The sequence below is a fragment of the Euleptes europaea genome, chromosome 5 (assembly GCF_029931775.1).
Source record: "Euleptes europaea isolate rEulEur1 chromosome 5, rEulEur1.hap1, whole genome shotgun sequence".
Classification (NCBI taxonomy): Eukaryota; Metazoa; Chordata; class Lepidosauria; order Squamata; family Sphaerodactylidae; genus Euleptes; species Euleptes europaea.
Genome location: NC_079316.1, coordinates 16,370,551 through 16,384,321, shown reverse-complemented (window position 1 = coordinate 16,384,321; position 13,771 = coordinate 16,370,551). Strand labels below are relative to the sequence as shown.

The window sequence follows — 13,771 nt, the reverse complement described above, 5'->3', positions numbered from 1 at the left end:
CCCTCTAGATCTTGGCTGCATTTTGTAGAAGCGTTCTTCAACTCTTTGATTAATGTTGCTTAATAATGTTGGACTATTAAGCAACATTAATCAAAGAGCTGAAGAAGGCTTCTACGAAACGCAGCCAAGATCTAGAGGGCGCGTACTCTTTCTGGACTCTCTTTTTAAAGAAATTTGTGATTTATTTATGTTGCCTATATTGTATTCAGCAGGACCTGTGCTTCCTGTAGTGTTTATGGTGAATGTACATCTGACCGAACAATGATGAATGAAATATGATTTGTATAGAATAGATTAGGATTAGTATTGAATTTCAAATACATTGTTTATGAATTAATAAACAATATTGAGACATATTGAATTGTTTTGGAGCCTATGTGCTGTTTTGGGATTACTAACCTCCAGGTACTAGCTGGAGATTTCCTGCGATTACAACTTATCTCCAGCCGATAGAGATCAGTTCACCTGGAGAAAATGGCTGCTTTGGCAATTGGACTCCATGGCATTGAAGTCCCTCCCCTCCTCAGGCTCTGCCCCCAAAACCCCCTGCTGGTGGTGAAGGGGGACCTGGCAACCCTACTTACCAGCAGGAAAACTAAGTCTAGGCCTGCCTTGCCAGCAACACGGCAACATCCCTTCAGGCGCAAACCAGAAATGATGCCATTATGTTGCTGGTGTTGCCGGGATACTCTGATATTTGGGCAAACTCTATGGTAGAAGTCATTTTTATCCTATGAAACACACTGGCTCTTGGTCACATTGCTTCCTCTGCTTACTGTGTAAACCAGGACCCCGTCCAGAAGGATGTTGTCAAAGACTTTTGTGTTGGAAAAAATTGCCATAAAAAATGAAGCATCTACCTATGAAGATGTTGCTGTGTTAGGGAACAAAATGGGGCAGATGGAAGACAAATGAAGGTTGTCCTTGGGAGAACCCGATTGGAGCAAACCAAGCCCTGGGGACACCAATGGCCAGAAGCCAACCCTGTTGATTGGGTGGAAACCTGGCCCTCAGCGGCAGACAAATGGTGTGGTATTTCACTGTCAGCAGTGTGCGGGGGGTGTTGCCTACCCCTGTTTCCGGAAGCTGCCTCAGCTTAACCTCTGAAAGAATTCAATATTTTTTAAAAAATAGTTCTTGCATTGCACAATATTACAGCACAAGCCATTTGAGGAGGCATGGCATTATCCCGTGTAATTTATTTAAAGCTTGGGGAATAAAGTCAGTAACGTTCGGGCTGGTCTGGGTCCCATTCCGTTCCCATTTCAGCTAATGAAAAGCCATGTTTGAATAGCAAGCCATTATGTCTATCTCTGACGAGCACATTTTTCAGTCACGGAAATGGCTCATAAAGACCATAGACCCCCCCCCCCCCGCCGCCTTTTAATAAAATTCCCTTTGTATGTACCTTTGCTTTAGTTTATTAAGGTTGATTTGTCACTTCTGCAAAGAAGTTTTATCTCCTTTGGTATTGCTGACTGAAGTTATTAATTACTTTTTCCCAGTTTGGTGCTGTACTTGCGGAGTTGCGATGATGTGTCATTGGAAGGGAGCCATTAAGGATGAGTGATGTGTGTTGTAATTTCATTACCGTCATCAATAATGCATTGCTCTTTCCTTTTAAGAATCTCTTTGTGCTTGGTCGCACTGACTCCGCGCATTATACTTATTATACTTATGTGATCAAAATAGTTAAGGTTGAAGGGAGGAGTAATTAAGTGATTAAGCAAAGAGGCTGAATTAACATAGTTGGAATCATGGAAATGCAACACAGTGCTTTTATGCATGGGTTGGATCTCCCTGCTTGGACCTGGGTTCATCGCACATTAATGTAGCCCGATTTGGGGGAAACTGTATGCATTGGCTTGAATGATCAGGGACGAAACTGTGTGCTAATCAAGCCATGAATACGGAAAAGCAGTCTCCCAAGCTCAAATCAAGTCCCACCCCTTTAAATGCTGCGCTGTAATTGGCTTACTTTGCAGTGCTCACCGTGAGAGAAGATTTCCTTCCCCCCAAACCCAACTGCCACATAAAAAAGTATTTTAAGAACAAAAAAAAAAGCAATCTGAAAGAAGGGGGGGGACAGAAATCCAAGCCTCGCTTTTAAAAAGCCTTTCTTTTGCTCAGAAAGAGCTCGAAGGTAGAAGGAAGCACTTGAATCCACACCTCTTTACACAATGCTTCGTGATTGGCTGTGAGAGAAACCAATCATCTGTGTTCCCCCCTGTTTAGTCATCTGTACGCTGCTTTGAGCCAGGCTGAGCTCAGGGGAGAGGGAAAAGTTGGATTAACAGAGGAACTGGAAGACCCGGGTTGGTTTTGCGTCGAAACAGTGTCGCGCTGCTAAGGAATGGGATATCGTGCATACTGAAAAGTTAGATCCTGGCTGAAACAGGGAATAAAGGAGGTTACAGCGACCATGCATAAATGACCACAATGATTGTATTGCTTAGTCTTTTGTTTGATGTTTGATGTATTTTGTGGGAGGCCCCAGTGAATCAACATAAATGAAACAAAGGGAGCATATCTAAGCAGGTCTACTCAGATGTAAGTCCCATGTTATTCAATGACACTTACTCCCAGGAAAGTGTCATTAGGATTGCAACCTAAGACATTTCCTCCATACGTTTCGACTGAGCAAGAGAGTTTGAGGGTAGAGGCATTAGTCAGTCAGATATGGCTATATTTCATTATGACATCATCCTATTTACTCTGCAACGTCTGATTGGCTGAAGTTATCCTTGTGACTGATCCAACAAGAAGAAACAGCAGCAAGGGAAAAATTGCTCTAAATGGTTTTTAAAATAAATAAATAAAATAAAGCAAATGCTTGCTCAGTTTTTATTCAGGACAAATTTAGACTCTAACAAATTAGTTTCCATTCTCCTCTAAAGGAAAGAATATTCTTATTGCATAAACCAAACAAGATGCAGAAATACCATTTTTCATGTTGCTTCCAGCACCACGCTGGTCGTTACAGATTTCCGGCGATGCAAACTGATGAAAAGCTATTTGGGCTCAGCTTGGAATTCCTTAGTGTACTCTTGGATTTCTCAAAGTGTCTCTATTGGGTGGTGAGAGAGCTTGCTATGGGCTTCATTGTCATGTTAATGGATGCCTTTTCATTTCAGCGGCTTCTCAAGCAAAGTATATTTCCTGCCATCTGACCGGCCACCGCTGCCGAAAGACTTGCAAACCAAGCCAGCCGCTGGTCAAACCTTTCCCTGTTCATCTATAAATTTACCTATGACTTGTGGCAATGGCTGTATTCGCGACGCTTAAAAGCTCCTAAAACAGGAAAGCGTTGCTGTTTTGTGAGCGTGTCGGCGCCTCGGGGAGGGCCGAGTTATGCTCCTTATGCAAAAGATGCTATAAAGGAACCTTAATTTCCAAAGTGCACTTTTTAAGTTGCCATTTATCCTGTCACTTAAAAAAAAAGCCAATCCCTCTCTTTGAGTGGTAATTAGAAGGTTCTGATAGTAATCTGCAGAAAATACTCTTCGGTAGTCTTCTGGGTGGCTATTGCTGGCAGTTTTATTACTAATTTGGAGTTGCCACTGGGCCTGTCATGTAATTAAGTTACTAATGGAGTGTCTTGGCTGAACCGCTTTCCTTTGTTAATTTTTTTTCTTTCTTTCGCCGGTCCGTTCCGTTCGTTTTATGAAATCCTTTGTATGTGTTTGAGGATAAAGTCTTGCTGGCAATCACTCACAGACCTCCCCCCCCCTTTTTCTCAGCACCACACACTTTGGTTTACAATCAAAGGCGCCCCTGGGTAGAGATTTACGATATTTACATACTGCTGTAATTAGGATAATGATTACACCTGCTTTAAGATAACATTTATTGCCTCCTCTGGCAAGCCCACCAAAGCCAAGTGGAGAACCACTGAGTAGGCTTTTAGTACTATTATTTTTGATCCTGCGGCGTATCGCTACTAGAAACATATTGTGGTGCATTTTTCCCCCTTAAAGAATACTTGTGGAATTAGCTTGTAGGGAGCCCACTTCTCTCTCCCTCATCTCCACACTAGTCCCTGTTAGTCGAGTTACTTCCTTCTCTTCTAAGTAGGGTTGACAACCTCCAGGTGGTGGCTGGAGATCTCCTGGGATTACAACTGAACTCCAGGTGGCAGAGATCAGTTTTTTCCCGAACTCTGGATCTCATGCCGAATTGCACGGACCCGAAGCGGGGGAGTTCGGACTTCGGCATTTCCTGAATAAAAACGGGCCGAATTTTGCCGAATCCGAAATTTACCGATTTTTTTTCAACAGCCCTATTATATCCCATTGAAGCACCTCCCCTCCCCAAACCCCATGCTCCTCAGGCTCCACCCTCCAAAATATCCTTGTATTTCCCAACCTGGAGCTGGCAACCCTACTTCTAAGGGACCCCTTCCCGCATTCACATGCACACCCATGTGCCAAGCCACATGGGTACTTCACGGCAGGGGCCATGGCTCATGACTCAAGTTCAATCCTCATGACCTGCTAAAAAAAGATCAAATTCTTTTTTTTTTTTTACTTACATCATGTATACCCTGCCATTCTCCCACTGGGACCCAAAGCAGTTTACATTGTTTTCCTAGCTTCCATATTATCCTGATGACAACCCTGTGAGGTAGGTTAGGTTGAGCATATGTGACTGGCATCCAGTAAGCTTCCATGGCAAGAGTTAGAGCTGCCAGGTCTCCCATTCTGGTGCGAGGCCTCCTGTTTGACTGCCCTGGTGGTGGTACAAGATTTCTTTTGGGTTTTGCCACAACAGACTAACATGGCTATCCCTCTAGAATTTGGCTTTTCTACTTTTCTGGTTTGTGCAAATATCTCACTAGAATTTCACCTAAGACTTTATTTTCAGCACGGGGCTGAGTCTGGAAGAAAAATATTTCTGGGCATGCACAGAATGTCTTTCCCTCAATGTTAAAAAATGGCCGTCTCCTTTCTTCTCACACACTTCAATAATTCAGTCATATACTTACAGATGCAGAGGAAGCAGTGGGATCACTGAATAATATTTGTAAAACCCTCTGTAAAAACGAGGATAGGATAACTACATGTCCTGTGACTTGCATAAGAATAAAATAGGAGGCTTGTTGAATTGCACCAGAGGTTTCTCTCATCCAGTGTCCTATTTCCCACAACAGCTAGCCAGCCAGATGCTTCTGGGAATCCCATCAGTAGGGAATAAAGGCAATAGCTGCTCCCAAAAATTGTCCCACCAAAACTGGTGTTCAAGCATATACTACCCCTGAACATGTAGGACATTATACTTAATGGCCTCTCATGGACATTTCTACCTCTATGAACGTATCTAGTCTCCTTCTAAAGTCTTCTGAACCAATGGAGATCACCTTATCGTAGATGATATAAACTGACCGTAGGGCATTCACTTAAGGCATGCATTATTCCACATTTATAACCTCTAATACAGATTAATAAAGATCACAATGTGTGTAAAGATGAAAATAGCATCACCCTTTCACTACTTTGGTAGATTCTTGGGAAATATTAACTTGACACAGAGGTTTTTTGTTCTACTATCAAGTGTGTTTTAACTCCGCAGCCTAGGAAGCGATGAGAAAGGATGAAGCTGGAAAGTAGGGAACCAACGTGAGTGTGGGGGAAGAAATGAAGGTCTATCAAGTTGGTTGATGTGCTTAGGAACAATTCATGACAGGAAAATGTTTTCCTCAGCCTTGTAGAGAGCTTTCTAAAATAAAAATCACTGCTAAAAAAGGGTGGCAAACAGCACCAACTAAGAGCACCTGTCTGTTTGCTCTTGCCTTGCTTGCGTCATTAGCGGCTGCATTGCAAAACTGTGGTAAAAGGGGAAAAAAACCCTGAAATTATGATTTTCTGGTGTCTCGAGCTGACTTGGGCCCTGGGAATTTTGTACCCCTGGTCCCCCACTGTTGGCAGCCCTGCACATGTGCAGCATAGTCTCATGAGTCAGCATCATGTAGCAGGTATGTACCATGGCCACATGAAGCAATACCGCCAAAAAGCAGTTTTCACACAGTAAGATTTGTGTTTGCAGGAGAGCTAAGCCCTTCCTTAAAGTCTTTGAAATTCCTTCCAACTTGGATGGAAAATAAAGATGTTACAGCAGGAAATGTAATGTGTTCCTATGAGGCTAATGGAACCAAACAAACAAACAAAAACCCTGTTGTAATCATAAAAGCCAACATGTATAATAAGGAACATAGTAAAAATGAAAGGTGCTTTCGAAAGGAAACTGAAAAGAAACAATTGGCCATTCTTTAAGTCATTCCTCTGTGGGAATCCCAAGGTGGCTGCCCGATCCAAGTTGGCATCAAATATGACGTAGCAGCAATCTGCATCTGTTGTTATTGGGGAAATGAAAAAATTCCGCCTGCCAGATCTTGTGCTGCAGTAAGTAAAAGCAGCCCACAAGCCAGATGTGATGGGGTGGTTAGAATGTCAAATGAAGATCTTGGTGATCTAGGTACAAATCCCCACAGTGCCATGAAACCCACTGGCTGACCTTGGGCCAGTCACACTCTCTCGGCCCGTCCTACTTCAGAGGGTGGTTGTGAAGATAAAACGGAGGAAGGGATGATGATGTACGCTACTGTGAGCTCAATGGAAGAGGGGCAAGATTACAGTGTGTTAAATGCATAAAAGGGGATGGGATATCTGTGCATGCTTCCTTGAACTTCTTGAAGGGATAAAAATGCACAGGCTAGCAATCCTTTCTCTGGCCATTCAGCTTGCATATTGTAGTGAGTTACTGAGGGATCTGTGGGTTTTGGTTTTGGGCTGCTTCCACACTAGGGAGTCTTCATAGGGTTAGAATAATAGAATCATAGAGTTGGAAGGGACCACCAGGGTCATCTAGTCCAACCCCCTGCACAATGCAGGAACTTCCAAACTACCTCCCCCCACACCCCCAGTGACGCTCTTCTCTATGCCCAGAAGATAGCCAAGATGCCCTCCCTCTCAGAATCTGCCTAAGGTCAAAGAATCAACATTGCTGACAGATGCCCATCTAGCCTCTGCTGAAAAACCTCCAGGAAAGGAGAAATATCCTGGCAACGGGGAAGATAGTGTCCTTTCCTGGGTTGTCCAGGCCACCCCCAACCTCATCAGATCTTGCAAGCTAAGCAGGGTCAGCCGGGATTAGTATTTGGATGGGAGATGACCAAGGAAGTCCAGGGTTGCTATTAGGGTTGCCAGGTCCCTCTTCACCACAGGCGGGAGACTGAGGAGGGCAGGGTTTGGGGAGGGGAGGGACTTCAGTGCCATAGAGTCCAATTGCCAAAGCGGCCATTTTCTCCAGGGGAACTGATCTCTATCGGCTGGAGATCAGTTGTAATAGCAGAACTCCAGCGAGTACCTGGGAGTTAGCAACCCTAGTTGCAATGCAGAGGCAGGCAGTGGCAAACCACCTCTGTTTATCTCTTGCCTTGGAAACCCTACAGGGTTGCCGTAACTGGGCTGTGACATGACTGTACTTGCCACCACCAGGGGAGAGAGCACCTCTCCCGAGTGATGCACGAGCTGATCTTCAAGCTGAGGAAAAATTACACATCGGCTTTTCCAGTTCAATGACCCCTAAAAATGCAGTCTCACTTTGTCAACCAGCCAGAAATATTTGAGAAACCCGTTAGGGTGGCTAGGTTCACATTTCTACTTATAACGGTGTCAAATCATTCTTGCTAAGGGGTAGGGACCTCCCTGTAGGGGTCAAAGGTCTGTCAGCTGAGCATAAGATCTGTCTGTTATTCTCCCCGACCTGAAACGTTAACTACTGTGAGAAGGATTTCATGGGGCTGAGGTTGCGATACATATTTCATCCTGATTGACTTCTTTTCCTTTGATAAAGATTCGTAAACGTCTGCTCCTGGAGCGATGAAGGGGCCTATTTGTGGGAAGGCAGACAAAATATACACATTCAACTTCTGAGCTTGCCGCGGGTTAATGTTACAGTTAGGTAATGGGTATCATTTGTAAAACGTGGCTGCCACCTGGGGGTCTCATTGATGATTTCAGACGATTTTCAGATGCCCGTTTCCATCTCTTTTGAGCCGAGCGCTTACCATCCTCTATTGTTCTCTTTTAGAAACATCCTTTACAAACTGGATGAGAGGACGCAGCAATTTTCAGTACTGCTCGAGGCGGTCAGACACGGCAAGCTGCATCGTTCAAACGAGACTCTTCAGGCAGCCCTGTCAACGGTCCTCAACAGCTTCAATTCAGCTCAGGTTTATTTCAAAGCAGGGCTCGACGTCTTTGAGGCCGTCTTGGTGGGGAGCCACTGAGGAGACGGCCCTCCTTCTTGGGCTCTCTCAAATAGAAACCCACACTCAAGAACTTTGTTTACATTGTGCAACACAAAACGTTGGGTTTTGTGTTTCTGTAAGGTGGGAAACTTTTCCAGGAGAGAGCTGTTGCCAGCTCTTCATAAAGAGTCCTCGTTTCAAGGTACTATACGTGCGTTTAGGTCTAAAGCAGCCCTTTGCACTATGGATAATTTGATGTGTATATCTATGTCTAAATGTGTAAAAAATGTAATGGAGGGAAGAAAACTTACCATTTGACTTCTAGAGATGAAATCTGCTGCTTTTTAAGTTTAATATATATACATATTATATATTGGTTGGTGGTGGAGAGCCGGTGTGGTGCAGTGGTTAAGAGCAGTGGTTTGGAGTGATGGACTCTAATCTGGAAAATCGGGTTTGATTCCCCACTCCTCCCACATGAGTGGGTTGGTTTCCCCACTCCTACACATGAAGCCAGCTGCGTGACCTTGGGCTAGTCACAGTTGTCTTTGAGCTCTCTCAGCCCCACCTACCTCACAGGGTGTCTGATGTGGGGAGGGGAAAGGAAGGTGTTTGTAAGCCAGTTTGATTCTTCCTTAAGTGGTAGAGAAAGTCGGTGTTTAAAAATCAACTCTTCTTCTTCTTTGTTATCTCTGTCTGTCTGTCTGTCTGTCTCTCTCTCTCTCTGAGTCATGGGGAACTTCTGAAAATGGCATTGCCATGGTGAGAATAACATGCAGACCAAGTCACAGTTTCAAAATCCTGAGAGAACTAGGCCCACCCCTTCTTTTTATTCAAGGAGATTTTTTTTTTTACTGATGTCTATTTGAGATCAAAGATGGTGGGATTCATTGGTTCATGCTGAGTTGAGCTCTGAGCACCCAGCAGTTGAACTGGGACACTGAGAAGCAGTCTCCACTCCTGTGGAGAGCAGGCTAGGGTTGTACATTATCAGGGACTTCTTGTACTCACTAGGAATTTAAGGGCACCTGATAGGGAATGCTGCCCTTTCCATGCACACTCAATAAACAGGCATATGAGCTGGTTGATACATTTCAGATGTTTCTCTCAAAGATTATTCAGGCTTTTTTGAATGCATAATGGCATGTGATTCCATCCATCTATGACATTGAAAACCCAGAACTTTGCAATGCCAAAATCAGCTAAAACTCAAATCTGGCTCATCCTTCCTTTGAGTCTCCTCATATCTCACTGGGTTCTCGGTGGATGAACAAGGAGGTGTGGCTGGTGTCCAAAGCTTTTAGATCATCCTTTTACGAACAAAGGACAAGTATTTCTCAGGAGAGATCAGCTATGGCAAGATCTGAGGTCTTGTCTCAAATCACAAGTTCCCACATAGTCATGTAGCATCCATTATAGGGTTGGGCTATCCACTCCCCCGCCCCCAAGACTGAACATAATTCAGACTTTTAATATCAGGAAATCTTAGGAGCTATTGGCTATGTCCGATATGGAGAATGTATAAAGTAATTTGTTTAATTTTAAATAGGTTTTGGAATATCTGTTTTAATGATATATTTGAAGAACTTGGAGTAGTGAACACAAAGGTCCCAAAGGCTGGTTTTTGTTATTGTTGTTGCTGAAATGAAGTGCCTTATTTTGACCAAACTCTGGGTTGATACCCAAATTCTTCCCTTTCTGGGTTCAAGAGATGTATTAACATTCTTGGAACTCCTGCATGCAAAACCTTTCCTGCTTGAAATTGCTCTTAACCTAAATATTAACCTAAATATGAAATATATCCAGACATTAATGGTGGGGTGGATCCTACTCCATCCTACCACTTTCTCTGAGCAAAGTTTCAATCCTTCCTCCAGCCAAAGGAGATTTCCTCCAGCCTCAGTGGTTCTTTCATTGAGGGAAGAGCCACTTAAGTTGGAGGAAGCCTCCTTCAGATGGAGGAAGGCTCCTTGGGGGATGGTGGGATCCACCCTGGTGGGTAGAAACACATGGTAGCATGGAGGTCCTGATTCATGCAAGTCCAGCCCAGCTGTTGGTCACTTCCACGTCCTTCTGAGGCAATTGGGGGGTTGCTATCCCATATGATCTTCACCCTTGATTCATCACTCAATGGCTTCCAGCTGAATGCGTGAAATGTCTTCCCTGGTCCAATCCATGCTTGCTCAGAAAGAAGCCCCATTGATTTCAGTCAGTAGAAGGGAGCATACAGAACCTTGCATCCTTGGAAACCGAGTCTCTTCTCGGGCCTTTGAATAGCATCAGTAAAGTGAGGAGCTAGTAAATCCTGCCAGGCCATGTCACTGGAATTAATTTGGGTACTGACCAGACATAAATTTAATTTTTTTCTCTCTGAATAGTAATAAGTCAATTGGGTTTCCTTAGATATTCTTTGCTCCTCTGTCATGAGACAGCTGCAGGGGTGCAGTACAAGCGACGCATTGTTGAATAATCCCACAGCCAGGAAACTTTATGGCTTCCTCTATTTGTGTGTTTAAGGTGGATGAAAATGAAATGATAATGAATAAGCTAACATGATTTTATTAGTGCATATTTTAGTGGCCCCATAAAGAAGATAAAATACAATCAAGTCAGACAAGCATAAGTATATGGGGGAGTTGGGATTTGTATACCGAGTTCATGATGGGCTATAAATTGTTTTTAACATCTTAGGAAAACATTTTTTAAAAAATGTATCTTTTGTGTGCACGAGCATGTGTAGATACAATCAGGAACTACACAAACACACACACAGAGTTATATTGTACCTTAGTTTTTCAGAGTATTGTACTGTATAAATGCTAATGAGCATGTGAGAGAGATCAGATGTCAGATAGATGTATACATTCCAAATTACATTAGTAAGCATTTAGTAAATCACGTCTGTCTTATAGGCTTAGCTTTGACTTTGTTTTCTCCTCGCCCCATACTGATCTATACGGTACAGTCTGCTGGGACTGTACCATTTCAAAAAGCATGACAGAGGATCATATGACTGAATGTTCTCCTAGGAAAGCTTCCCTACAAATAAATACCAGGACAACAGGAAGACAATCTGGGCTACAGATACACATACGCATGACATTACTTTATACAAGCCTTCATACAAGTCTTTTCATGTTGACTGAATATGCGGGAGCAGGGACAGCGAGGATGAGTGTCCTGGCCCCATGCTTCCATGCAATCTCTGAGTCATCTGCACAGTATGACTGCAAGGCAGAAGTGTCTGTGTGTACACTCCATTCCCATGAATGGGGACAATGCTTTCCAAATGGGGCCAATTTTGAGGAGGGAGCATGCATGTGCACGTCCCCTGCATGCAGGTGCTGTGCAGATGAGCCAGCAATCACCTGGAGGTGAGGTGTGGGGACTTCACACTCATGTCTGCTCTCCCTCTCTGTGCATTTAGTCAGCATTCAGAGGTGTCATGTGGGCAGGACTACTGATCCAGACCTTTGGTCTCTCAAGGTCAGTATTGTCGACTCTGACCGGCGGCAGCTCTGACCTGGTCAGAGAAGTGGCATTGTGTGGGAGGGGGTTAAACCCACTTGACCCATGCTTTTCCCCCGATCTGTATCACCCCCCCTTTTTTTGCTGTCAAGTCAAAGCTGACTTATGGCGACCCCGTAGGGTTTTCAAGGCAAGAGATGTTCAGAGGTGGGTTGCCGTTGCCTGCCTCTGCCTTGCAACCCTGGTATGCCTTGGAGGTCTCCCCTCCAAATATTTGCCAGGACCGACCCTACTTAGCTTTTGAGATCTTACAAGATCAGGCTAGCAAGGGGCTAACCAGGTCAGGGCGTATCTTCATATCATAATACCATCCAAAGCTGGCATTTGGTCCTCAGTAGGGCTGTTGAAAAAAAAATCGGTAAAATTTGGATTCGGCAAAATTTGGCCTGTTTTTATTCGGGAAATGCCGAAGTCTGAACTCCCCCGCTTCGGGTCCGTGCAATTTGGTATGAGATCAGGAGTTCGGGGAAAAATTCGGCCGAATAAAGCCATTAAAAACACAATCGCGCCTTTCCGTGGCTCCGGGGGGGCATTTTTGGGGGTAGAGGTCCCAAACTTTCAGCGTAGCTTGAGGGGACCCTTCTTGCAAGAACCCCAAGTTTTGTAAAGATTAGGTCGGGGGGTGAGATATGGGCCCCGAAAGGGGTCCCCCCTCCTTAATGTGCATCTCTGACAATGGGGGTTTGCAATTAGCAGAGCTTGCCGCCCACTCCCGAAGCTCCCAGCCCCGACAACCAGCTGAGCTGCGGGGAGCAAGGGCGGGGCAGGTGCGAAGAAGTTTGCAAACCATGCAAAGCAACACATTTGCAGCCATGCAAACCATGCAAAGCAACACATTTGCAACCATACAAACCATGCAAAGCAACATATTTGCAACCATGCAAACCATGCAAAGCAACACGTTTGCAACCATGCAAAGCAACACCTGACACCTGGGAGTTTGCAAACCATGGAAAGGGACAGAGGCAGCTAGCTATGCATAAGGAGCAGGAGGGGGTGGAATTTCCCCTTTTGCATCGGACTCAGGACCAGGAAAATGCATTCTTTAAGTCACAATTTGAAAACCAGTTTTGAGCAAGCATCAAAATAGACCTAACCGATCTTATGAATGAGGGAAAACCTGAGGACACACATCTGAAGCCCCCCCTCAAACCAGGGAGAGAGAGACTCAGGGGGCACCCCCCCCCCCGCGGAACAGGCGAAAGCCCCCTTTGGCTCCACCCCACCCACAGAAACTGCTCCCTCCCCACACACAGAGAGACTCTGCTTCCCCCCCCCCCCACACACACACACAGGAAAAAAATTATAGAGAAAAGCCCCAAAATGGGTCTTACTGTGGATGTCTTCTGTTCCATCTTCTTCGCACCTGCCCCGCCCTTGCTTCCCGCAGCTGTTTGTCGGGGTTGGGAGCTTTGGGCGTAGGCGGCAAGCTCTGCTAATTGCAAACCCCCATTGTCAGAGATGCACATTAAGGGTGGGGAAGAAGACCCAGCTTGGGCACCGATTGGCCGCAGGAGAATGCTGCTTACTAACTGACCGTTATGCTGCTGTGCCAAACCCCGAATTTGCCAATTTGCCAAACACCCCAAACTCACTGAATTCGGCTCCCTGTTTTCCCGCCTTTTTGAGTTCGGTTCCATCCGAACTAAAAACCGCCGAATCAGGGGAAATTCAGCTGTTCTTCGGTTCGAGACGAACCGAATCGACAGCCCTAGTTCTCAGGGGAAATCAATACAAGTAGCTAGCTGGTATTCACTTCTGTGGCTTTTGGGGAAAATACTGCAATTAGGGAATGGATAATTGAGCATCAGGGCCTCCATTCAGTGTCCATGAAGCTTCTTAATGAATGCAGGAGAGGCTAAATCAGATGAAGGACCTCCAGCTTCGCATCTTATGTGACCCAAAGATGAGTCCCATTTTTCTGTTCACTGGGATGGAGGAGCCAATGGAATTTCCTCCCTGCTGAAGGCTTAACGGGCTTTTCTGGAGCTCAGC

General features: G+C 44.9%; 1 protein-coding gene across 1 annotated transcript in view; it reads left to right on the top strand.

Annotated features, from left to right (window-relative positions):
* The window catches only part of NAALADL2 (N-acetylated alpha-linked acidic dipeptidase like 2), a 438,734-nt gene extending 430,447 nt beyond the window's left edge, over nt 1-8,287 (top strand). The window contains exon 13 of the mRNA XM_056850172.1: nt 8,089-8,287. Within this exon, the coding sequence (XP_056706150.1) occupies nt 8,089-8,287 (199 nt within the window). The remainder of the gene's footprint in view (nt 1-8,088) is intronic.
* Nucleotides 8,288-13,771: the final 5,484 nt, after the last annotated feature.